This window comes from Schistocerca cancellata, chromosome 6, assembly GCF_023864275.1.
Source record: "Schistocerca cancellata isolate TAMUIC-IGC-003103 chromosome 6, iqSchCanc2.1, whole genome shotgun sequence".
In the NCBI taxonomy this organism is placed as follows: domain Eukaryota; kingdom Metazoa; phylum Arthropoda; class Insecta; order Orthoptera; family Acrididae; genus Schistocerca; species Schistocerca cancellata.
Window position 1 is genome coordinate 317,500,009 of NC_064631.1, and position 27,087 is coordinate 317,527,095.

General features: G+C 37.5%; 1 protein-coding gene and 1 pseudogene across 1 annotated transcript in view; both read right to left on the minus strand.

Moving 5' to 3' along the window:
- Positions 1-27,087, minus strand: part of LOC126191481 (rho guanine nucleotide exchange factor 18) — a 640,188-nt gene that overhangs the window by 114,837 nt on the left and 498,264 nt on the right. The window contains exons 21-22 of the mRNA XM_049932364.1: positions 26,824-26,981; positions 24,387-24,496 (exon numbers count right to left, since the gene is read on the minus strand). Coding sequence (XP_049788321.1) covers positions 24,387-24,496; positions 26,824-26,981 — 268 coding nt within the window. The remainder of the gene's footprint in view (positions 1-24,386; positions 24,497-26,823; positions 26,982-27,087) is intronic.
- Positions 26,632-26,749, minus strand: LOC126089770 (5S ribosomal RNA; annotated as a pseudogene).

The window sequence follows — 27,087 nt, forward strand, 5'->3', positions numbered from 1 at the left end:
GTCACCTCTCTTTGGTAATCCCCTCCTGGAGATCTGAATGCGGGACTATTCTGGAATCTTTTGCCAATGGAGAGATCATCATGACAGTTTTTCAATTACATGCCACACGTCCTGTGGGTACACATTACGTGTCTTTAATGCAGTGGTTTCATTGCCTTCTGCATTCTCATACCATTGATCATTGTTGATTCTTCTGCCTTTAGGAGCTGTTTCCCACCCCAAGGGCAAGAGAGCGTCCTGAACTTCTGTCTGCTCCTCCACCCTCTTTGATTAAGGCTGTTGGGGGAGAAGCAGTACAAAGCAATGAAAGATGAAATCTTCTTATTGGCCCTACATATACCTGAGATATATTGGAGCTACCTCCAGATCACCTGGTTGTTGGATGGAAGTGGGTCTACAAAATTAAATGTAGGCAGATGGTAGCATAACGAGGTATAAAGCTAGTTTACATGTGAAAGAATATTCCCAGAAACCTAGATTTGACTACAGAAAAATTTTTGCACCTGTTGTTAGGTACGAATTAATTCCTATTCATTTGGCTTTACCCAGAGTGCACGATATGGACATGCAGCAACTGGATGTAAAAGCTTCCTTTCTTAATGGTGATCTACGAAAAAAATATTTTAAAAAATATTCTCATGAAACAGCCTGAATATTTCAACAACGATAATGAAAATTTAGTCTGCAGATTAAGGAAAACCCTTTATGGAGTGAAGCACTTTCCTCATTGTTTGAATCAAAAATTTACTGTTTATCAAGTTTTTATCATTTCAGACCTAATTATGTGAATCACTGTGTGTTTCATGCTCAAGTTGAAGGCCAAGAAATGTTGTTAGTTATTCTTGATGATGATGGACTGATTCTGAGTAAATCAACTCTCGCTGTAAATAAAACACTTGCAGAATTCAGAATTCATTTTGAAACTGCAGTTGAGAGTCCCAGTTACTTTGTATAATTGGAAATTAGGTGAGACCATGAAAGTAAAAAACTCTTCCCCATCTGGGAGGGCTACATTAGTCACCTCCTAGGAAAATTCAATGTGAACAACCACAAGGCATTACGTGCTATCTGCTGACTGCAGTGTACATTTGCCTTTGAGACAGTCCTCTGCTAACGAAGACAAGAAATTCATGGGAATTGCATTTTGTGAGACTGTAAATTGCTTGCAATACCTTCAGGATACAAGAGGCAAAGGTATTAAATAGAGCGATAAAACAACTGTGTGTACTCAGATTCTGATTTTGCTGTAGACATTAACACTTAAACCAACTCAACTCTTTATGGAAAACCATAGTGTGTTACAATTCAGGAAAAACAATGAACATCACAACTGGATAAATGCAAAGACATAAGGCTCCATTAAATTTGCAAGAAAATAATTGATGGATCCATTCGTGCTTAAAATGTTAGATCAGAAGATCAGTTGGAAGCCATGTTCACAAAAGCACTTTCAAAACAAAATTTTCACATTAATTGCAAATCATTATCAACTAAGTCCCTAAAATCAGCAAAAAGGAGTGGGGTGTTGCAAAGTGTAGCTTACTGTGGTGATTATCTTTTAATGTCCTTGTGTACATATATAATGTTTCAAGGCATTTGGTATATTACTGTTTTTTATCTTTGGTGCTTTAGGCCAACACATGGTCTCCTATTCCACTGTGTACCTTTTCCCCAACCACCACTGTTAATTGCAAGTATTCTGCATATTGTATTTAAGTACACTTTTATTTAAAAAAATTAAATTCACGCATCTTAAGCTGTTATAATGTGTTTACAATGGGTTCAATAATGCTAGAAGAATGCTGGATCAGCCTTAACCAATATTTATCTACTCTGTACTGTCTTATGATTGCATTCAATTAATGAATTCCTGATTACACAAATGAGATCACATAGCTCTCAAATTAATCGACATGAACTGTTTTATAAGTGATGAAAACTCTGTTTTGACAATCCAGAATTTGTCATTGTGTGTTTCTCCCTCAACATGAAGTTATTATGCAATATAAGTGAATTCGATCTTAAACGACTTTTCAATCACCTGCTTGCACTAAACTTTGGTCACTATTGCTTCCTTGGTAAAAACTTTTCAAACTTGCTAAATTGCTCAAGAGAATAAATTTTCCGCTCAAAGACAGTAGCGTACATTGCTATTACACAAAGTTGGAGAAGACATATTTTCCTGACAAACTGGAAAGGACCTAGTGTGCAGTCAGTGATGGGTACTGAATTAACAACAGTATGTGGTTCTTTTCGGAAATTTATTATTTTCAAACAGTCAAGCAAACAAAAGTGGCCCATTGAGCATGTTCGTTTCTGGGATGGGAGGTGCACCGGTGGATTAATGATAAGGCCTGGTGTACCAGCCAGCACTTCCCCACAACCCACAAGGTAAATACAGGGCTGATATAAAAGTCTCACATCAGGTACACAATTCACAAACATTTAGAAAATATTTTCTCACTTTCACAAAATAACACTACATGCAGACAGCTGGAGTATGCACATTCCATCCCAGGAAATAATGGGTTGGGTACATGAGGAGCATCCGCCCACTTCTTAAAATTAAGAATGCCAAATCTGTTAATAGCCATGTTGATCCTGTGCTGATGTGAGACAAAGGCACAAGAAAAAGATGAATAATCAATTAACCACTTAATGATTAGGACATCAAAAAAGCATTTTCACTCATGGTTTATTTTCTATCTGATGGTGCTGAGTTGTACAATTTCTCCTCTTATTTAACAAAACTGCCACGTATTATATTATCTTGCTTTGGTACTATCAGTCACAGACCCTCAACATTCAGTATATATAAAACTACAAAATGATATTGAAAAATGAAGGCAATTTTATCAGCTACAGATAACATTTAAAATAATTAATATTTAACATATTGCATTTCTCACATGCCGTGAATTAGCTTTAGCATGTTATGTTGAGATAGGCTTCTGCTGCACACAGTGACTGCTTTGATTATGGGTATGGCTTTTACATATTTGAAAATAGCATGTTCATGTGTAACAACACGAAATATTAAGTAAAGTAAGTGTAAAGGAGAGCAGTAAATATCTGAGGAGAATTGCAGAGTGCTCAGAATTTGGTTAACATTTCATCTTGGAAAAAGTATGAACAACATGTTGCAGCAATGAGATCAAGTTTTCCATGTAAAACTCAAACAACAGGAATGAGGTTAAATAGGCACCTGACTCTCCAAAGCAATGAACCAAAGTCTTCTGCAGAATGTTTATGCAGTTATGGAAAAAAACAATACATGCTAACACTTGGAAAGCGATTGAATTCTAGTCTCTCCCACTAAATCATTTTCATTTCATCTTAGCACAGCACTATAATAAAAAATATGACTTTACATGTGAGGCTTTTACCTTGCATAATTTATAAATTTACATGACGCATAACAGTTTTACTTTTACTGCACATTTTGAATTTTGCACTAATGAAGAGGCCACACTTAGGGTAATAAACACCACTTTAAGTAGTTACACCACTAATTATCTGAAACAAAATGTAATTAAACTTTGGAGTATGAAATGCAACAAGATTATTTAATTATCATGAAATGCAACACTTATGACACATTCATTATGCAAGAGGTAAAGTATTATGATTGTAGACTTAATGGTCCAAGTACATCAGTATGGCTAAAGACTGTGTGAGTGAGTAAGTGAATGAGTGAATGGATGGATGAATGAATGAATGGGGTTATGTGAGACAGAGAGGAAGGAAAAAATGCAGATGACAATGATGAACAAAACAGGGCTCAAAGTGAAAAAATAAACCCGAATGGGATTTTTAAAAGTTACTAGATCTATAAATAAACCAATGAAACTGTCCCTATCAGAGAGGTGAAGAATACATAGAGGGGTTATGGGACATTACTTAGCCTTCTTGTACTTACTATTAGCATTGTGTTACTATTAGTCAACGTATTTTTTGTGGTCATTCTGCGGTTGTTATAAATGCAAGGAAGTTCTTGTTTGGTTTTGTACACTACACAAATGCTGATTTTCTTTTCAGAATCAAGCATACTGTGTGCTCAGCTTATAAATACATACACACATCTGGAAAGAAGATTGATGTACAATTTTTTTGTATGTTCTGGTACTGAGCTGCATTTTGCATTTGCATACAATGAAGTATTTGCATAAAGTGTTCTTGGTTAATTTGATGTGTCAAATTCTGATAAAATCCCAAGCTTTCAATGACAGTCACTATTGACAAAGATGGGGGCAAAGTCTGACTGTCATGAAAGTGGCTTTGGTCCCACTTTTATATCCAGCAGATGGCATCTGGCTGGCTGGATTATGTCATGGTCAGAACATGGAAATGGCACATACTGAGATGGTGACCTCTAAGTCCAAAGATTTTGTTTGTGCTCCCTATCCAGTACTGCTTGCTACTGTCCCTCGAATCTGATGGGAAACTATGAGACGTCTTTCTATTTGCTCCTTCTTTATTAAGCGCATGCTTCCAAGCACTGCTAAGTGCATAGCCAGTGCTTCTACTGAAATCACATAGATGCAACATGAAATTACCAGGGAGGTGCGACTATGCTGAACAACATGTGCAGTCTGCAAAATGCTGAATAGGTTGTTGAGGAAAAAGTAATTGACTATGTGCAAGCTGACTTTATTATTCCAGCATTGTGTGTTTCGGACACTGCCATCATCAGATATCCTGAAACATTATGGTGCACAGATACAAAAGTTGCACTTTGTAGTAGTAATTATCAATCCAGATCTGCTTTTGATTACTACAATATGTAACTTTTGTATCTATGTGTAACATGATGTTCCATGATATCAGATGATGGTAATGTCTGAAAGGCATAAAACTGGAACTTTTTCCTCAGGTACCTACTCAGCATTTTGCAAGCTGTATGTACATATTTACTGAAGTTGTTTCACACAGTCCAATTTCAACTGATTTCCTGACTACAGTGTTCCAGTCTATCCTCCACCAAACCCATTTTTTTTCACAACACAAAACATGATAGACAATTGTTCAATCTGCCTTACTTTTGTCGCTGTGTTGCCTCTCTGTCATTTTCAGTCTCTTTCGTTTCTACTCATGTTGTATATTTTTCTAAACTAAACATCTGTATCATTAACCGAAAAGTAATTTTGTTGATAATTTGTCTATAATGATGTTTCTCAATGATTTTTCTGATACACTGGAATTACAGACTTGATTATGGCAAGAAGAGTGTCAGATATAGTCTGATTATGCGCCCATGGATTGCACAATTGTGGTGTATTTCTATGATGAAATTATGTTACATGATGCTGTGAAATTTTGAGACTGTTGTGCTGTTTTTATGTCTTCAATGAATAATGAGAAGTAATTGGTACTCAGAACTGAATAACCTTACTATATGAAATGTGAGGCATGCACAAATATGTGTTATATTGTTGAATTTTTCCTGTCAGTGTTTTTAATTTTGGTATGCCCACAATTGGCACTAAGAATGAAACAACAAGAAAAAAACATCTAGTGATTTCTGCCTCAAAATACAATGTTCGTTCATTCAACAATCGATAATGTGTCTAACAGTGACAAAGGAAGTTGGAAAAATTTCCTGATAAGGCACACTCTACCATTTAATACATTTTCTAGGGTCAGTAAATGGTCTATCTAACACACAGTCAAAATGTATCGAACTTGGCATACATATTTTATATTACATTTCCACAAGAACATACTACTCTCACTACTGCACTACAAAAATCATCCTTAACATACACACACTAGTTTTACAGTGTTTATCGGTGGCTGATTAACTACAACCTTTTCAAACTCATGATAGCTACGAAACATAAATTTCACCATAAGCGAATTTCCTTCAACTGTGCGAATGTAGAAAAGAAATAACAACATTTACGAGAACTGAACTTATGGAAAGAATAACATAAATGATCACAAACTAAAATTAGGCAAAGACAGTGCACCAGCAATAAGTGATTTCCAATATAGAAGTATCGCATACATGTTAAGTCCAGCACCTCCAACACTTAATGTGATCTGACAGGTGGGTTACGTTAAGCTTAATATGTGAAAAGCAGCTGAAAGAAACTGGAACATTAAAACAATTACCATTAGGCCTTATTGCAATATCATTATGTGAATGAGCAAACACATATCCGTCCTTTGTAAGCCACCATACAGTGTGTCGCAGAGGGTACAAATGCACAAGTATCATTCTACCTTGTTCCTATTCCATTCACAGATGACACACAGAAAGAAAGTTGGTTCTATCCATTTCATTAATCCAAATTGGTAATGGTCCTCACCAATGAGAAATATTCAAGAAGTGGTGCAGCAAAGGTTCTGCAACCAACCTCTTTTGTGTGTAAACTGAATTTCTATAGGATTATTCTTATAAAAATGAGACTGACATTTGCCTTCCCCACGATTAGATTTCTGTTTCTTCTTTCTCACATCACATCAAACACAAACTCCTAGATGCTTGGAGGTTGTGATGAATTCTAGTGACTGATCAGCAGCTGTGCTGTTGTTGTTGTCTTCAGTCCAGAGACTGGTTTGATGCAGCTCTCAATGCTACTCTATCCTGTGCAAGCTTCTTCATCTCCGAGTACCAACGGCAACCTACATCCTTCTAAATCTAGTGTATTCATCTCTTTATCTCCCTCTACAATTTTTACCCTCCACGCTGCCCTCCAATACTAAATTGGTGATCCCTTGATGCTTCAGAATATGTCCTACCAACTGATCCCTTCTTCTAGTCAAGTTGTGTCACAAATTTCTCTTCTCCCCAGTTCTATTCAGTACCTCCTCATTAGTTATGTGATCTACCCATCTAATCTTCAGCATTCTTCTGTAGCACCACATTTCGAAAGCTTCTATTCTCTTCTTGTCTAAACTGTTTATCGTCCATGTTTCACTTCCGTACATACATGACTACACTCCATACAAATACGTTCAGAAACGACTTCCTGACACTTAAATCTATACTCGATATTAACAAATTTCTCTTCTTCAGAAATGATTTCCTTGCCACTGCCAGTCTACAGTTTATATTCTCTCTACTTCAACCATCAGTTACTTTGCTCCCCAAATAGCAAAACGCCTTTACTACTTTAAGTGTCTCATTTCCTAATCTAAATCCCTCAGCATCACCCGATTTAATTCGACTGCATTCCATTATCCTCGTTCTGCTTTTGTTGATGTTCATCTTATATCTTCCTTTCAAGACACTGTCCATACCGTTCAGCTGCTCTTCCAGGTCCTTTGCTGTCTCTGACAGAATTACAATGACATTAGCAAACCTCAAAGCTTTTATTTCTTCTCCATGGATTTTAATTCCTACTCCAAATTTTTCTTTTGTTTCCTTCACTGCTTGCTCAATATACAGATTGAATAACATTGGGGATAGGCTACAACCCTGTCTCACTCTCTTCCCAACCACTGCTTCTCTTTCATGCCCCTTGACTCTCATAACTGCCATCTGGTTTCTGTACAAATTGTAAATAGCCTTTCATTCCCTGTAATTTACTGCTGCCACCTTTAGAATTTGAAAGAGAGTATTCCAGTCAACATTGTCAAAAGCTTTCTCTAAGTCTACAAATGCTAAAAACGTAGGTTTGCCTTTCCTTAATCTATTTTCTAAGGCAAGTCGTAGCGTCAGTATTACCTCACGTGTTCCAACATTTCTACGGAATCTAAATTGATCTTCCCCGAAGTCGGCTCCTACCAGTTTTTCCATTCGTATGTAAAGAATTCGTATTAGTATTTTGCAGCCGTGACTTATTTAAACTGATAGTTCAGTAATTTCTACATCTGTCAACACCCGCTTTTTTTGGGATTGGAATTATTTTATTCTTCTTGTAGTCTGAGGTTATATCGCCTGTCTCATACATCTTGCTCACCAGATGGTAGAGTTTTGTCAGGTCTGGCTCTCCCAAGGCTATCAGTAGTTATAATGGAATGTTGTCTCCTCCCGGGGACTTATTTTGACTTAGGTCTTTCAGTGCTCTGTCAAACTCTTCGGGCAGTATCATATCTCCCATTTCATCTTCATCTACATCCTCTTCCATTTCCATAATGTGTCCTCAAGAACATCGCCCTTCTATAGACCCTCTATATACTCCTTCCACCTTTCTCCTTTCCCTTCTTTGCTTAGAACTGGGTTTCCATCTGAGCTCTTGATATTCATGAAAGTGGCTCTCTTTTCTCCAAAGGTCTCTCTAATTTTCCTGTAGGCAGTATCTATCTTGCCCCTAGTGATATATGCCTCTACATCCTTAGATCTGTCCTGTAGCCATTACTGCTTAGCCATTTTGCTCTTCCTGTCGATCTTATTTTTGAGACGTTTGTATTCCTTTTTGCCTACTTCATTTACTGCATTTTTGTATTCTCTCCTTTGATCTATTAAATTCAATATCTCTTCTGTTACCCAAGGACTTCTATTAGCCCTCGTCTTTTTACCTACTTGATCCTCTGCAACCTGCACTACTTCATCTCTCAAAGCTACCCATTCTTCTTCTACTATATTTCTTTCCCCCATTCTTGTCAATTGTTCCCTAATGCTCTCCCTGAAACACTCTACAACCTATGGTTCTGTCAGTTTATCCAGGTCGCATCTCCTTAAATTCCCACCTTCTTGCAGTTTCTTCAGTTTTAATCTACAGTACATAACCAACAGATTGTGGTCAGAGTCCACATTTGCCCCTGGAAATGTCTTACAATTTAAAACCTGGTTCCTAAATCTCTGTTTTACCATTATATAATCTACCTGAAAGATTCCAGTATCTCCAGGCCTCTTCCATGTATACAACCTTCTTTCATGATTCTTAAACCGAGTGTTAGCCATGATTAAATTAGGCTCTGTGCAAATTTCTACCAGGCGGCTTCCTCTTCCATTCCTTACCCCCCATTCCATATTCACCTACTATGTTTCCTTCTCTTCCTTTTCCTACTACCGAATTCCAGTCACGCACGACTATTAAATTTTCGTCTCCCTTCACTATCTGAATAATTTCATTTATCTCATCATACATTTCATCAATCTCATCGTCATCTGCGGAGCTAGTCGGCATATAAACTTGTACTACTGTGGTAGGTGTGGGCTTTTTTTATTCATTATTGAATCTACTCCTGCATTACCACTATCTGATTTTGTATTTATAACCCTGCATTCACCTGACCAGAAGTCTTTTTTCTCTTGCCACCGAACTTCACTAATTCCCACTATATCTAACTTTAACCTATCCATTGCCCTTTTTAAATTTTCTAACCTACCTGTCTGATTAAGGGATCTGACATTCCATGCTCCGACCCATAGAACGCCAATTTTCTTCCTCCTGATAACAACATCCTCCTAAGTAGTCCCCACCTGGAGATCCAAATGGGGGACTATTTTACCTCCAGAATATTTTACCCAAGAGGACGCCATCATCATTTGCCCTTGGGAAAAATTATGGCTGTAGTTTCCCCTTGCTTTCAGCCGCTTGCAGTACCAGCACAGCAAGGCCATTTTGGTTAGTGTTACAAGGCCAGATTAGTCAATCATCCAGACTGTTGCCCCTGCAACTACTGAAAAGGCTGTTGCCCCTCTTCAGGAACCACGTTTGTCTGGCCTCTCAACAGATACCCCTCCGTTGTGGTTGCACCTACGGTACAGCTATCTGGATCGCTGAGGCACGCAAGCCTCCCCACCAACAGCAAGGTCCATGGCTCATGTGTGTGTGTGTGTGTGTGTGTGTGTGTGTGGGGGGGGGGGGGGGGGGGGGGGCGGGCAGCTGTGTAGTCAAATGAAATTTGGTTCCTTCTGCCTGGTATTGCACACTACATCATATCCACTTATGTTGAAGGTCAGCTGGCAATCTTTCCACCAAGCACTGATAATCCGCAAGACTCTGCATATTGTAATAAGTTTTTAACCATATCACCTCACTGTACACAAATGTGTCACCTGAGACCAACCTCACAGGTCTACACGGGTTATTCATAAAGTCATTTATATATGTTCGTAACAGTAGTGGCCCTAGTTATGGTGAACTGTGTTCTCAATAAATTGTTTTGTTATGGTGGAAGAGGTTTGTCAGGCAATGTAATCAGCCTAGACAATGTAGTCATACAGAGGTGTGTGTGTGTGGGTGTGTGTGTGTGTGTGTGTGTCCATCCAACCATCCTCTATAGCCCTGGAAAAGAACAAGTAAAGTAGTTGTTCTTTTTTTATGTGACTCAGAGCCTCTACTTTTCAACAATTTGCTCCTCAAAACATTTACATTACACCAGGACTTATATTAAAAATGTGTGTTTTTGGTTTAAGAAGATTTTTGATTAGCTGATTAAGAAACAACTATATGGTAGAAATATCTTGTTCAATAATGCATCAGATGTCCTGTTCAGGAAATATGTTCCACTTTCTTGATTACACTTAACTACTGGATACTACTGTAGCTATGCATTATGCAAGTGTATGACTATAGAATGTGACAATACCAGAGAAGGAAAGTTGCTACTCACCATATAGCGGAGATGCTGAGTTGTGATAGGCACAACAAAAAGATTCACACAATTGAAGCTTTTGGCCACTAAATCCAAAAGACCTTAATGGCTGAAACTTTAATTGTGTGCATCTTTTTGTTGTGCCTATTGCGACTCAGTATCTCCGCTATATGGTGAGTAGCAGCTTTCCTTCTCTGGTATTGTTACATTCCATCCCGGATTTTCCAATGTTTGACTATAGAATGTAATTATTACAAGTAGTTACTGGGATGTACAATTTGGTATGAAAACTCAAATTTAAGGGATACAGAAACCTATGTTGGCATGTGACAGTGTGTGAAATCAAAAAGCATAAATCTCAATGACTATATTCAATGGAATAAGCATATTCACATACTACCCTCCACACTAAGGTGTTTAATATAAGACTTTGGCATACGCCGTGTTGATCTGAAACTGTTCTCTTACAGCTCCAATATCAGTGACAGAAAGCTTCCTATTAGTATTCACATCAAGTTATCACCAACGAAGTGCACTAGTGAAATTACAATTTAGTCTCTTGAACTACAGAAACAGTTTTGCGGATTACACAGCCTCAATGATTACATGTAAATCTACAGTAATGAAGTTTGTGACTGCTACAGTGCTGTTTTCCATCTATGGGTTCAAAGTTTTAGATTTGATGCACATCACACATCACATCATATACTGATTGTGAAGCAGGTGACAATGTTTTCTACCATAGGTCATTCAAATGAGGCATTAAGGTTTGCATCACAAATGATGACATTCCAAACCAAGAATAAAACATTACTGAAATTCTGTGCACAATTAATATACAACAGAAGCATTAATAGAATTAATTATATGTTAAAACTTAAAACTGTCAGTAGAGCCACAACTCTGACTCTATTCCCTGTTTTTCAAAGGCAGTATTCCCAGCTATATCCTTTCTCTAGGTGGCGCAAGCCCCACAGCACTGCAGAAGTGCCTCTTTTGAGCTTAAAGGGAAAGGGGAGAAGCCTAGGACAGGCTGATTAATTGTGTTTGTTCATGAGGCATGCATACACAGCTCAATTAGTAATATACTGTTCATGGAGGACAGTGATCCCAGTTCAAGATACAGACCAGTGTAAAGTTTTAACTTGTCACATACAATCAGCACAGCAAATACTTGACAGAGAGTAAGAATTTTTCTCTATGTTGGATAACTGCAATACATGCATTAGAAATAAAGAAAATTTTGAATTCATTCCACAATAACATTACATGGAATGATAGAACCATGCAACGCAATTAACAACGGAACAATATTACTTGCTGGTGCCTGGAACCATTCAGTCTACAGCATTACACTGATCAAAAACTGATGCTCACAGCATTAATGTTTACATATATTCAGAATAAACACATCATTCCAAATGTAAATTACTCCAAAGTAATTCGTATACATTTGTTGAACCCGATCTAAAAAATATAAATCCAAAAGAAATGAGCATTCTCATGCACTGGAAGTAATATAATTGGAAGTTTATTACTGATGAGTTTTGTACATGCATCAGTGTTTCTTTTTATGTGTACATACACAACACTTGAACGCTATCGAACACAGACATGCCCCTGTTGTCATTATTAAAAAAGACCATCCGATATTTAATTACTTCACAGTGCCAAGAAGAACAGTATGATGTGTTTATGGCTACGATTAATTATGGTTTACTGACATGAAAAGTGAATCTCAAAGAAATACAGTGGTGTGCCAAACTTAAAGATGAAAGTAACTTTCACACAACATGTCACAGCCAAGTAACATAGGTCGATGAAACTTGGACCCTACATAGAAGGTAAATGAAAGAAATATGCAATGAGATGAACAAAAATGACACTTTTATTCAAATAAAGTAATTACACTGAAATCATTGTGATCAACATGAGACAGCAATGCATGCTCTAAAATGTGCTTCCATGCTAGACACATGGTTGGTAAGGACTTCTTTTGGAAGGGCGCTCTATTTGTCCAACAGTGCAATTAACAAATAAATTGATGGTCGTCAGTACATGTGGATATGCTGCAATGTGTCTCTCCAACACATCCCACACTTGTTCAATGCAATTTAAGTCAGGAGAAACAGGAAGGCTAGTCCCATTCCAACATTTTTTCCACCTAATTAGTTTGCTGTAGTCACACACTGTCATCTGAAAAAATGAAGTCAGGGCTGAATGCACACCTGAGAAGATGCACTTGTGGAACACGTACAATGTCACAATAACATTGACTGGTAACTGTACCGTGTTCAAAGATTTGGAGGTCAGTATGCCCATGCAACATTATGCCTCCCCACACCCTAACACCTGGACCCGAAACGATCATGTTCGACAATGTTCCAGGGTGCATTACATGTTCCCACCTCTTACCACATGAGGGATGTCCAGCATTGTCTGACATGATCATTTTGGTGTTACAGTGTTGGGAGACATAATGTTGCATGGGTATACTGACCTCCAAATCTTTGAATATGGTACACTCATCAGTCAATATTATTGTGACACTTCACTCCTTCCTCGTGTGCATCTTTTCAGGGCAATATTTGGCATTAACCTAATTTTTTGTGGATGACAATGTGCAACCACATTAAACTGTGCAGGTGGAAGAGGGCTTGGAATGAGAGGATGTTCGGTGAATGGACTTGCCTGCCTGTTCCGCTGACTCCAGTCCCACTGAGCAAGAGTGGGATGTATTGGGCAGACATATTACACCACTTTCACATTAAGTCCTTACCAACTGTGGGGCCAGCATGGAAGCACACTGGAGAGCATGCATTGCTGTCGATGGTGATCACACACATTTTCTGCCTTTTGTAATCTCCAGGGGACCATCATAAATCACAATGACTTAAGTGTAACTACTGTCTTTGAAAAGTGTCATTTCAATTTGTCCCATTGCTTATTTCTTTCATGCACTATGACTGGAGAAGTTCTATCTACACATGGTCCAAGTTTCATCAAGCAATGTTACTTGGCAGTGACACATCATGTGAAAATTACTTCTGTCCTAACATTTGCATAGCAGTTGTATAATACACTGTTCACCATATGAATTCATATTAGCCCTGAAAGGAATTTACGAGCTATGTGGAGAACAAGGTATGAATAAGCAATGAACCAGAGCAACAGGTGAATAAGCATGTGAATAAATTTTTCCATTTGAGTTAAATGGGCATCCAACAAAATGGCCTTCTGGGAAATAGGGTTGATAGCAACAGCACCAATCGGTATCTGGAGTATTTCACCACAGAGTCTACTACAATATTTAATCTAATAATATTTCCCTACATCTTTATCTATACTTTGAGATCAGTGTGAAGTGCACAGAAGAGACTATTTCTTAATATACCAGTTATTAGGGTTTCCCCTGAACCAGGCACCTACAGAGCACAGGTTGAATAACTACTTGAACACCTCTGTGTAAGCTATAAAATCCCGTCTTTGCAATCCCTATGGGAGTAATACGTAGGGGGCTGTAGTATGTTCCTAGGTTCATCATTTAAAGCTAATTCTTGAAATTAGGTAACAGAGCTTTCTCAGCATAGTTTGTGTTTATCTTCAAGTGTCTGCCAATTAACTTCATGCAGCACTCTGTGATGCTCTGCTATAGGTCACACAAACATGTCACCAATCATGGTGTACTTCTCTGTATTCATTCAATACACCTTGTTAGTCTTAATTGTATGGGTCCTACACTGTGACAGTATGTGTTACACAAGTGTTTTCTAAGTGTTCTCCTCTGCAGATATAGTCCATTTTCCCAGTATCCTATCAATGAGCCAAAATCTGCAACCTGCTATACCTACACATTAGCCAGTGTTATGGCTCCATTTCATACTTATGATAGAAGAAGAGCACTGGGAGAAGGGCAGGGAAAGGAAGGTCACTTTAGACCACATAATAAGAAAGGCAACTGGTATAGGAAGTAAAACATCAACCATCTAAAACATTGTTAGTAGTACTTTGGAATTACAACTCTCATTCAGAAGTCCATTGTTCTTTCCTGTTCATTGTCTATGGCTCTCCTGGTCCTTCCTATCAGTCTTTGTGAGTAAAGTCTAATTTTATCTTGACAATCATGTTTCTTGCACAGTTACGAGCAAATTGTCCTTCATTCACTGTACTTTACCTGTATTTTAAAATTATTCATTCGTCTCTAGCCCCAAGTGTAAGAACAAATTATTTTAACAATTTAATCATATTTGTTACTGGTACCTTACATGCGAAAAAAAATTAATTTAACTACTGGCTAGATGAAGCTGGACGCTGCAGTATGGCAAAATATGCCTTTGGGCAGGCAGTCAAGTAAACTAGTATGCACTGTGTTCAATGTTACAGCATTTTAACAGTATAAAGTAAAACATTATCTTCCATAAGATCATGATGGAAATTGCCTTGTGTTTCATTTATCGGATGATCCTTACATAGTTTACTAATTTACTATCCTGTAAAATGAGTTATGTATTATCACTACACTACGGATGCTATTGATATGTACAGATGATAAGTGCTAGCGATATTACCTTCAACTCCTACACAGCTGCCTTTGATATTTCATAGAGAACAAAATAGGAAAAATTATGCTATTGAGCACAAGGAACAAACAGATTTGATTAAAAACAAACACTATTTACTACTAGCTACATGTGATTTTATAATGAAATATTTTTAAGAGTAAAGAAAAAAATCTGACTGTAATGGTAGAAATTTGACAACCAACGTCCTTAATATCTTAAGGGCTCAAGTGAATATGGAATAACCTGCAGTGTGCACTTATTGGTTGCTTTACAGTTTATTTCCATAATTTTGTCAGGACTAACCTATCCACATTGTTTCATGCATTGTCGTAACACAATATTGGATTTACAACAGTGTTCACCGTGTAATGGAAGGTCAGCAAGGAAAATCGAGTAATGGATATTTAAGTAGGGGTAGCGCGCGCACAAATACACAAAAACCTGATTGCTTCAAAGGGCAAACAAAATTGTAAACGTAATTGGTATGGGAAATTAATACTGGCATAAAGGGAACAAAAGCCCATTTTTATGATAAAGTTTGGTGAAATTATTTGCCTGAATTTTGACCTGTTGTCACTTTCGAAGTAAATGAAAATACATACAAAATTACAGTATGGTACAATTCCAGTTCGTACATTATTTAGTTGGCTATTACCTGAATTCGTGATATTACATTGTTATTTCAAAGTGTGCAGAAACTAAATAGTTACCAAAGACAATTGTTTTAGTAGGGGTAGTTTCCTGATGGGAAAAAAAAGAAAAAAACATTACTGTATGTGGAAAGATTCTCCAACAGACTTAGTTCAGGGCAAAGAGAGCCAGATGTTTTAATCTCTTGTGACGAATTTTTGAATGATGGACAAGAGTAAGACTCGGTATGATAAACTACAGTACTTGAAAATGTGTACGTAGCACTATTTCAATCATTTTCACTTCATTTTAATGAATCTTACAGTACAAGATGTGTACAAATTAAGTTACGAGAAAAGTAAGTATTTTTGGATGTATTATCTAAGTAAATGTTATTGTTCATGGAGAGATATATGAGTGATATACATTTTCAGTGAACCTAGTATATTAATTGACAATGCCAATCTGCAGATCACAACAAAAACTATCAATCTGCAGATCTCAAAAAAAAATTATGTACTCTTTGTATGACTGGTTTTATTTACTATTTTGCCATAAGGAACCCTGGAGCAAAAGGGCAGTGCTGTAACTTTACAATTGAGAAATGTTGCTTCTTTAGTTGCCAAGTAATATTTATTTTCATGAGGTGTTCAGAAAATGAACCTGCTATGTATTCAAATGTGCTTCTGTTACATTAAAGCTCTATTCATTGAGACAATGAACATGTTATGTGCACAAATGTGCTTCCAATACGTTAAAGCTCTATTCTTCAGTTGTATTCCATTTCTGGTACAAGTAAAATGCTAACAGCTTAATATTTATAAGTTAATATCTCTTGTATACACAACAAAAATGTTTCGATGGACATTACATGAACATTAGGCGAACAGCGTATGATTAAAATAATTTTGTAACTTTCTATAATAGATATCAAAAAGTGATGTTGCAGGTTCATTGTATTATTCTTATTTTACATAACAAAGGAGCTGTAAAAATTTCAGTAAGTGAGACATAACTGAAGACATTGTGTTAATACATTTTTGGCACTTCTGACACCACTGTCTAACAATTTACACAACAATATCATATTTTCTTTTTATTTATTTCCTTCCACACTAATTTGTAGTAATTCAGAACTTCCTCTTTCTACCCTTCTTGTGTGTCCTGGCACTTTAAGTCAAAGCCAGTCGCTGAAACCTCTCTCTGCTTCCCAAGTTACACAATCTTCAATTCACCTCAACTTATTATTAAGCTAATGACATTAGTAGTACTCACTACTCATTCACCTGCAGATAGTTTCCCACAAAATAATTTTTGTTTTGTCAGTGTATTAACTGCAATGCTGAACCAAGAATGAAAATGACGACAATGTGAAAACGACGGCAATCTGAGATAGAAAAAAGGGCCCCCTCCAACAGACTGCGAAGATTAAATCATGCCAATCAGAATCGATAATAATTTGGAGTAGTCTTAGACACAAAATCTTTGCCTTTCACATGCATACTTCTCTTTGTTGTGAGTTGAGGGGAGAAGGAAAGAGCACAGAAATGTGACACAGATAACTGAGGGAAAGAAAATATACTTTGAACCTCATGTCATGGCAGATTGAGGTAGTCTAGCTGAAACTTCTTTTTAACATGATATGATCTGACACAATGCGTAGCTCACACAAAAGAAACACTTCTCTATTCTCTTCCATTATACCAATATACTAATCCATGAATAAAAGGTATATAGGCAAAAGATAAGAATGAGAATATTAACTGTAGCAAAAAAAGAAATGGCATTGAATTGAAATACATGAAAAAACTATAAACAGACCCTTTTATTTATTTCCTCTATTCATTTTAGAGGATTATATGTCCATTATCAGGAGGATTTATTTGCAATTAATGTAACATTGATGGTTTGTATGTATGGTTTTCTAAACAACTCATGGAACTGTTCTGTGTACACAGTCTGTCTTTTCATTATTTGTATTTTAACTGTCATGGCAGTTAAAGTTAGACCTAAACTAAAATGCCTAAAAAGTGAGAGAGGTGAGCCAAGAATCTCTGTGAACAGTTTTAAATGTGCTATGGTAACACTGCTACAAGACTGCATTAACAGTAAGTACAGTATCTCCTCATTTCGTCTTTATTATCCAATGTCAGTTTCACTTCCATGCCTTCTTTTATCTCTACTCTCTCATCAATTTTCACCACTCTCTCAATGGCTGCTCAAGACTTCCCCGCTACAGTTTCTCTCATCTCAGAGCTGACAACTGACTTCCAGCAAATCTCACAAATAACTTCTTGCAGGAATCAAAATTTAATTTGTTAATTTCTCTCATGTAGCTCCCCTACAAAAGCGTTCTATTATTTCTCAACCAGTTTGGAGTTCTGTGCAACTTCGTGTCAGAGTCTTACTTTTTGCCAATGTGCCACTTTTTCATTTCTCCTGCTCTTTCTTACACCTGCAAAACTGTAATCAAAGACCTTCAATTTCCTGAGACGCTTCATTTGTTAAACATGTATGAGATATAAATGATCTGGAACTTGTTCATTAAAGCTCTTCAGTAATTACCATTGTCTCTTCATGGAGTCTCATACAAAATTATATGGAGGAAGCTTTTTCAGGAACAAATATGCACTATTTTCAGCTTTAAACATTCCTAGTCTTAATTTTTTAGAGTTATTTTGTGTAGGTCATTTTAAAATTAATTTTCCTACCTGTTACATACTGTAACTCATATTTGCGCTTTATTGAGCATTCTCAAGTTGCCCCTTAAATCACAATGAGCTCAAGTGATTCAAAGTATTCTTTCTCACTGTATGACTGATTGGTGACCATTGTTGTCAATTGTTACAGGGTGTTTCAAAAATGACCGGTATATTTGAAATGGCAATAAAAACTAAACGAGCAGGGATAGAAATACACCATTTGTTGCAATATGCTTGGGACAACAGTGCATTTTCAGGCAGACAAACTTTCGAAATTACAGTAGTTACAATTTTCAACAACAGATGGCGCTGCGGTCGGGGAAACTCTATAGTACGATATTTTCCACATATCCACCATGCGTAGCAATAATAATATGGCGTAGTCTCTGAATGAAATTACCCGAAACCTTTGACAACGTGTCTGGCGGAATGGCTTCACATGCAGATGAGATGTACTGCTTCAGCTGTTCAATTGTTTCTGGATTCTGGCGGTACACCTGGTCTTTCAAGTGTCCCCACAGAAAGAAGTCACAGGGGTTCATGTCTGGCGAATAGGGAGGCCAATCCACGCCGCCTCCTGTATGTTTCGGATAGCCCAAAGCAATCACACGATCATCGAAATATTCATTCAGGAAATTAATGACGTCGGCCGTGCGATGTGGCCGGGCACCATCTTGCATAAACCACGAGGTGTTCACAGTGTCGTCTAAGGCAGTTTGTACCGCCACAAATTCACGAAGAATGTCCAGATAGCGTGATGCAGTAATCGTTTTGGATCTGAAAAATGGGCCAATGATTCCTTTGGAAGAAATGGCGGCCCGGACCAGTACTTTTTGAGGATGCAGGGATGATGGGACTGCAACATGGGGCTTTTCGGTTCCCCATATGCGCCAGTTCTGTTTATTGACGAAGCCGTCCAGGTAAAAATAAGCTTCGTCAGTAAACCAAATGCTGCCCACATGCATATCGCCGTCATCAATCCTGTTATCATATTGTTAGCGAATGTCTCTCGTGCAGCAATGGTAGTGGCGCTGAGGGGTTGCCGCGTTTGAATTTTGTATGGATAGAGGTGTAAACTCTGGCGCATGAGACGATACGTGGACGTTGGCGTCATTTGGACCGCAGCTGCAACACGGCGAACGGAAACCCGAGGCCGCTGTTGGATCACCTGCTGCACTAGCTGCGCGTTGCCCTCTGTGGTTGCCCTACCTTTCCAGCACGTTCATCCGTCACGTTCCCAGTCCGTTGAAATTTTTCAAACAGATCCTTTATTGTATCGCTTTTCGGTCCTTTGGTTACATTAAACCTCCGTTGAAAACTTCGTCTTGTTGCAACAACACTGTGTTCTAGGCGGTGGAATTCCAACACCAGAAAAATCCTCTGTTCTAAGGAATAAACCATGTTGTCTACATCACACTTGCACGTTGTGAACAGCACACGCTTACAGCAGAAAGTCGACGTACAGAATGGCGCACCCACAGACTGCGTTGTCTTCTATATCTTTCACATCACTTGCAGTGCCATCTGTTGTTGAAAATTGTAACTACTGTAATTTCGAAAGTTTGTCCGCCTGACAATGTACTGTTGTCCCAAGCATATTGCAACAAACGGTGTATTTCTATCGCTGCTCGTTTAGTTTTTATTGCCGTTTCAAATATACCGGTCATTTTTTAAACACCCTGTAGCATAAAACTTCACAAATGGAGTAAATGTAGATTTTTATCACTATGTTCAGCATGAAACAGCTGTGTTCCAAATAATTGTTGGTGCACACCACATATTATCCTCTATACACATGTATAAATTGAATTCCTTGCAACCAAATAAAATTTTTTAGTACAGAGTATTATTTCACAAAACATGGCTGACTGAAAGTACACAGAATATGTTAACTCATTGACATGTGCAATGCTAAAATCAGCAAACACATGCACAGCAAAAATTGCTGACATTTCCAATTCAAGTTCTTATCTACATGCACATTCAAACATTTTGAAGATTCTGAGGAACTTATTGTACTTCTGTCATGCTCTATAATTAGTGGAAGAGCTACATTGCTTACTATACAACTGTACGTACTTAATTTTGTGTATGTTAAGTAAACCACTCATAATTTTGAGGAAAACTGAAACTTCTGGATACTTGTTTCTTGAAATGGAGGATTTCATGCTGGTTATATAAGTTTCATGTGATCATGGTCACAAACTGTTAAAAGTACCTTGAAATACATGAAGATTTAGTGAAACTGGAGATGACATTCAAGCTGCAGGTTGATGCAGGACATTTTGATACTTATAAACAACAACAACAACCACAATAATAAAAACAATGAAATTAATGGAAAACAGTATCTAAAAGTGAAAACATTTCTCAGCAAGTTGTTAATTATCCTCTGTTGCAAATTATAAAACTATGGGTATGACAACAGTAAATAACTATCTGAGAAAAGTGGACAAGGTAATGAGAACATAAGAGAAGAAAAGTGGCAAGTGCAAAAATGTACACTGAAAATACATGCTTATAATGATTGCTAGAGACAATGTTCCCTCATGCTTCAGTTATGAGACGAGTCACTTATGTGATGACTGATAAACAGCCATTGGAGACAGTTACATTGATTATCTACTTCTACTGGGATTACTTGTATGTTTTGAGGTTTCATTCATGTTGGTGAGACAAATCTATAAATCCAGATTAACTATATGAGAGTGGAGCACATTAGAAATCAAAGAAACTGCTACTGTCCCACTAGTATTGCCACAGATGGCCATTAAGTGGTAGCAGAAGTAAATTTGGTCATCAGTCTGCGATTCTTATCAGGTAATATTAATAGAGGAGGTAGAGAAGATCAAAAGAGAAGCACTGGATTCTTTCAGTAAATGTACGAGCATTGCAGAAAGGCTCATTGAACTCCAATGACAAATGCTACAAAAGAAGTGATGTGACATCATTGACAAACCTATTGTACAAATTGCAAGAAAGCACATTCTACAGAAAGTAAAGCAACAGATGCCCCCCCCCCCCCCCACCCCACTTCTCTCTAAATCATATCATATAACATACAAGATATATTGTGCAACCCTATTTTTGTGCATATAAGTAAGGAAGACATTACCATCAGAGATGTTGATGTTGAGATATATATACGCCAACCTAACAAACTGCAAATGTTATGAAGCACATTAGTCAACAGTTCACCACGAAAACCTATACTGATGCTCAACATTGATATAGCTTGTCACAGTGACATCTTAAAATGCAATCTTCATAAAACTGTCAGTTTGCTAGCCAAGTAAATTCATCCCGACATCAACATCTCTGTTGTTAATGTCTTCTTTATTTCCAAGCATATACCACAGGCCAAAACAATATGTCTTCCATGTGTACACAATTTGATCTGCACACTGTAGACTGTCATATGGAGATCTGGTCATCAAGATATCTCACTCTCAATCTTATCAAACTGTACATGTACACAGAAAAATAAAGCATTGCAGTTGGAATACATTGAACATAAATTATTTCACACACAAATTGTGAAAAGACCATGTCAGTAAGATAATAGGAATTCCAGCTCATACAGAAGCTTACCTGCACACCATTTGTGCACAGAACTAAAAACAAGGGAAATCATCAGAAGTAGGTTCTGATTTATTTATTTTACAATTATTACTTGAAAAATCTTGTAAAATGCTGGGAAAGAAAAGTTGATTGAAGTATATATGTACATACACGTTTTAGTTAAGGCGGAATATATAGTGGCTTGTCTTGAGTAGCTGTCTAGGTTTCACTGCACAATGAGGTAAACAAATGACACAAGCAGTTAGGTTTCATGTTACTACATTACATAGTAGAAGAGATCATTTCATCAGAATATTGAACAATACTACAATTCAAGCAATAAGAGGAAGATTCACACAAACATTCAATAATAATTCACATTATCCACAAATCACACTTAAATTCTGACATCTACTACCTTATGTTGGTGGATGCACCCACTACAGACACTGAGGTTGGATATATTTATAAAAATGTCTGTACAGTTCAACAAGAATTTTGAAGAGTTCAGAATAATACAATTTCAGATTCATTCATAGCTGTGAAATTTATATATATGGTAAATTTGAACTCCAAGGCTACTACTTAAAATTTGTGGACCATACACTGACATCTCAACGTTGTTCAAGTAAATAGGAAAGCATTATTAACTTTTAGCTTTCATGGAATACTTTTACTTGGTTATGAATGAAATAGTTTCACTATAGTAATACCACAAAACATACATACAAAATAACAGAAGCTACTGCCTGAATTGTAGAACTATATTTATTGACATACTGTATCATATAACACTGTATCAGTAATATGAAGAATAACTACTTATAAGTCATTATTTATACTGGATGTACATAATGATTTATTGTGTAATTGTACTGCCCCAGTGGTTATTTGAGCACATTTAATAGATTATGAACAGTTGAAAAATTAAATATTATTATTTCACAATGTAAATTAAAAAAAACGTTCCCTTAGGACAGTATGTTTCAAATTCTGAATGCACTGAAAAACTAATCATCAATCATTTTTTAGAATGACATCACTTGTACTAACAGCAGCCACAATGTTGCTATGTGCTAAAGGTGATCAGCATTCATAGTCAAAGAAGCTACTGACAACTTTTTGCATCAGTAGAATGTACACACAATGAACATATGTTTTCTTTCATTCCGAAGACTAATAACATTCACTAAGTTAGCTATAACTGTCAAGAGGTGCATGATTTACCAGCAGTGCAAACTATACTGCTGTTATCTCCAACAAACTTCTACTGCACTACTGACATATATTCAAAGATCTCCTGTAAGGCACTAATGAATAGGTGCATTAGTCTGTGACAAATGATAACAAAAGCATAACAATTACATTAAAGTTCCTAACAGAAGATTGATTACATCTTTTTCATACTATCCCTTTACAGCTATACACATTAAACATGAAAAACATTCTCTCTTCAATTTAAGTCTTTCTGTTATGCTATTCTCTGCACCTTTACAAAACTTTTCTTTTGTACTGGTGGGAAAAATTTGTGAAAGTCAAAAACATATCTTGATTCTTATTATTGCATTATCACAAACAGTGAGGTATAAAGTAATCTAGTTCTTTAGCCAAAACAACGTTATAGAGAACTGTTCAACAAAATGTCTGCCTACATTAAACCTAAAGAATCTGTCAGTTGAGTAATTCAGAGGGTATGAAAATATTTACCCAACAAAATACAGGATTTAAAAGAAGAGACATTGTGAAATTCACCAAAAATATGAAGTATCACCAGGATTGAAATAAGCATTTTCCAGATGTCAATGTTTTGAAAACTGCAGTTATATTAAAATTATCTTTTGTCACATGACGCACTTTGTAATGAAAGTGTTAGTGCCAGTTACACTCCCCCACCCCTCTCCCCCCTCAGTACCCAAGAATTCTGATACAGGGACATGTCACAAAACTCAGTTTTGAATGTATCCTTGGGTACATGTTTAATTACTCATCTGCCATTATTACAGATACTCAACAGAACTGTATCTTTCCGAACACCATAAATAAATACCGGTACTATGGTCTCTTTTCTGTGTTTACTTTGGGCTTAATGTTACATTCCTAAATCCTTACCATTTTGGGTGATGTGGTATCAGGTTCCCATACACAGTGTTACAATATGCTATCCAACAGTATTATTCAATACTCCTCCTTGAATTTGAATTGTAGAAGGACTGGTAACTTAAAATACTAAAGAATTTGGTTTCTGATTGTAAATAAAATGTCAAATAAATTGCACAGAGAGAAGAGGTTGAATTGGAATTGCCTCTTTTCAGAAGAGAATTGTTTAATAAACTAAGTTTTTTTTTAAAAAAAAGCTTCTTAAATAATGTAATTTAATCCTGCTTCTGCGGTGTCCTACACATAACTACACAAAAATGGCATTTTAAATTTGTATACTTACCAACAATTTGCCGAATTTGCAACTGCTTTGCTTCCATTAATTTCTGTTTCTCTTCCAAGCTGAGAACTATGCCTTCATCTTCATCTTCTTGACAGTTCTCCACAGCTGACCTGCAACACACAGGATTTTCAGTATCTGTACATCTCTCATCAAACTTGACTGAACACTATGTTGGGCAACCGATTTCCTTTCACTATGTTCAGCAAACAAACAAAACACGATAACTGCTTGCAGGCATCTGTTTCAGGTTCTATGGCTGAAGGCAGTTTGATTTACAATCTAACGTTTCACCAGCACAATTATCATCTACTGTTTGGTGGAATGAGGACAAGCTCACGGACAGCATTAACACTGCCTCACTTTCAAAGAACCTGAAACAGATGGCTCTATGCAAAATATTTGTTAGTGGCTGTGGAACTCTCAATGATTTCGAGCATATGACAAGGTAATCATTTCATTACCTATCATTGTGCCCTGAAATGAGGGACATCCTACCAGAGATACTACCCACCCCTCCAAAAGTGGTGTTCCATTGCCCACCCAATCTCCACAACATCCTAGTCCATCCCTATGCTACTTTCAATTCCAACCCATTGCCACAAGGCTCATATCCCTGTGGAAGACCAAGGTGCAAAACCTGCCCAATCCACCCACCGAACGCTTCCTATTCCAGTCCTGTCACAGGTTTATGCTGCCTCATTGGAGGGGGACGAGGGGGGCACCTGTGAAAGGACTCACGTCATTTACCAGCTCTGCTACTATTACTGCATAGCTTTTTATATTGGCATGACTATCAACCAGCTGTCCACCAGGATGGACGGCCACCACCAAACTGTGTCCATGAGCTGAACACAACACACTTGATTTCAATGGCTGCTTCACTACCACAGCCATCTGGATCCTTCCCTCCACCATCGGTTTTTCTGAACTGTGCAGATGGGAGTTATCCTTACAACACATTCTCCAGTCCCTTAACCATCCTGGCGTCAATCTACGGTAACACACTGCCATCCCCACACCCTCCACCCAACAGTTTCCACCCTCTGTCCTGTCATCTCCTCCCCATTCTTTTCTTCCACCCAGTTTATTTGCAGCCCTCTGCCAATGCATTCATACGTCTTTCCCCACTCGTCTCCTTTTTTGTTCCCTTTTTTTCCCAACTCCCTGCCCCACAATCTCCTGATGCTGCACCTGTTGCCAATCTGGTCCCTGCGCACTCCACCAGACAGAGTTTGTCTCTTCCCCCCTCCCCCCCCATATATTACTACTTCTTTCCCTTCCCCACTCCCTCTAGATTGCTGCTTGCCTCCTACATGATGTTGCATTCCAGCCCAAGATGCTGAAATCAGCGGTCGTGAATATGTAAGGGGTGTGTGTGTGTGTGTGTTTACTAATGAAGGCTGTGGCCGAAAGCTAAGCGTGAGTGTCTTTTAATCACGCCTGTCTGCCTGCAACTTAACGAGTCTTCTTTATGGTAAGTAACAATCTATCTTTTACTAGATTGTTGATATTCCAAGCTGGAGTTCCCATTGTTTGACATCATTGCCTAATTTGTTTTTTCCCCCTGGCAGTTTCTCCCCACTGAGAATAATATAAAGAACTCTGTTTTCCAAGAAGTCTAAAACCCACTCATGCATATGGTAAGAAAGATATTCTGCGAGCACATATTTACTTGGTGACAGTGTAGAATCGTTCTGTATGCTTTCTGTAAGCCAAGAAATGTAGCACCTTTGTTGGCTCCACTGTCTAAAGCCTTGCGAGTCTCATGAAAATGTATGGAGAGCTGAGTTTCACATTACTGGTGACTGCGGAAACTATGTTATTTCTTATAGAGCAATCATCCATTTTGTAAGTACTGTTTTCAATGAATTCAGATATAGAGTTCGTTTTCTGAAACTGTTCATTACACATACTGTCTTACCAGTTTGTTAGTGTGATCAAAGATCTACATGCTGAATATTTGGTGAACACTCTTATTTGTTTAACAGATCATAAGAGAGAATTTTGTATGTGCATTTCACTAAAATTCAAGATTAATTTATGCACTTCGTCATCAGGCCACAAGTTGCCCATTGGAACCATCCGACAGCTGTGTCATCCTCAGCTGAGGATTCATATAGGAGGGGCGTGTGGTCAAGCACACCGCTTTCCTGGTTGTTATGATGGTTTTCTTTAACTGGAGCTGCTACTATTTGGTTGAGTAGCTCCTCGATTGGCATCATGAGGCTGAGTACACCCCAAAAAATGGCAACAGTGCATGTCAGCCCGGATGGTCATCCATCCAAGTTCCGGCCAAGCCCGACAGCGCTTAACTTCAGTGATCTGACGGGAACTGGAGTATCCACTGTGGCAAGGCCGTTGCCTAAGATTAATTTATGGGTATGAAATGATTTGATTATCATTAGTATTACTATTCTTAACACTGATTTTTGCAAACCTTATTGCACGTATCCACACTTGCTTGTCCTTTGGTTTATGTACTTTCAGTTCAAACATTTCAGGCTCTGAAGGGTTGGACGAAATAAGATATATGCCTCTTGAATCCTGCCCAGCTTTCTCTCTGACAAGCAGTTTTTGAAGGGAGACAACCCCAGCCTGAAATAAATAAATAAAAGTGAAGTGTTTGAGCAACTGGTAATTATGAAGAAGTATATGAACACTATTTCAACTATAAACAAGTCAGATATAAATTTGAAAATGA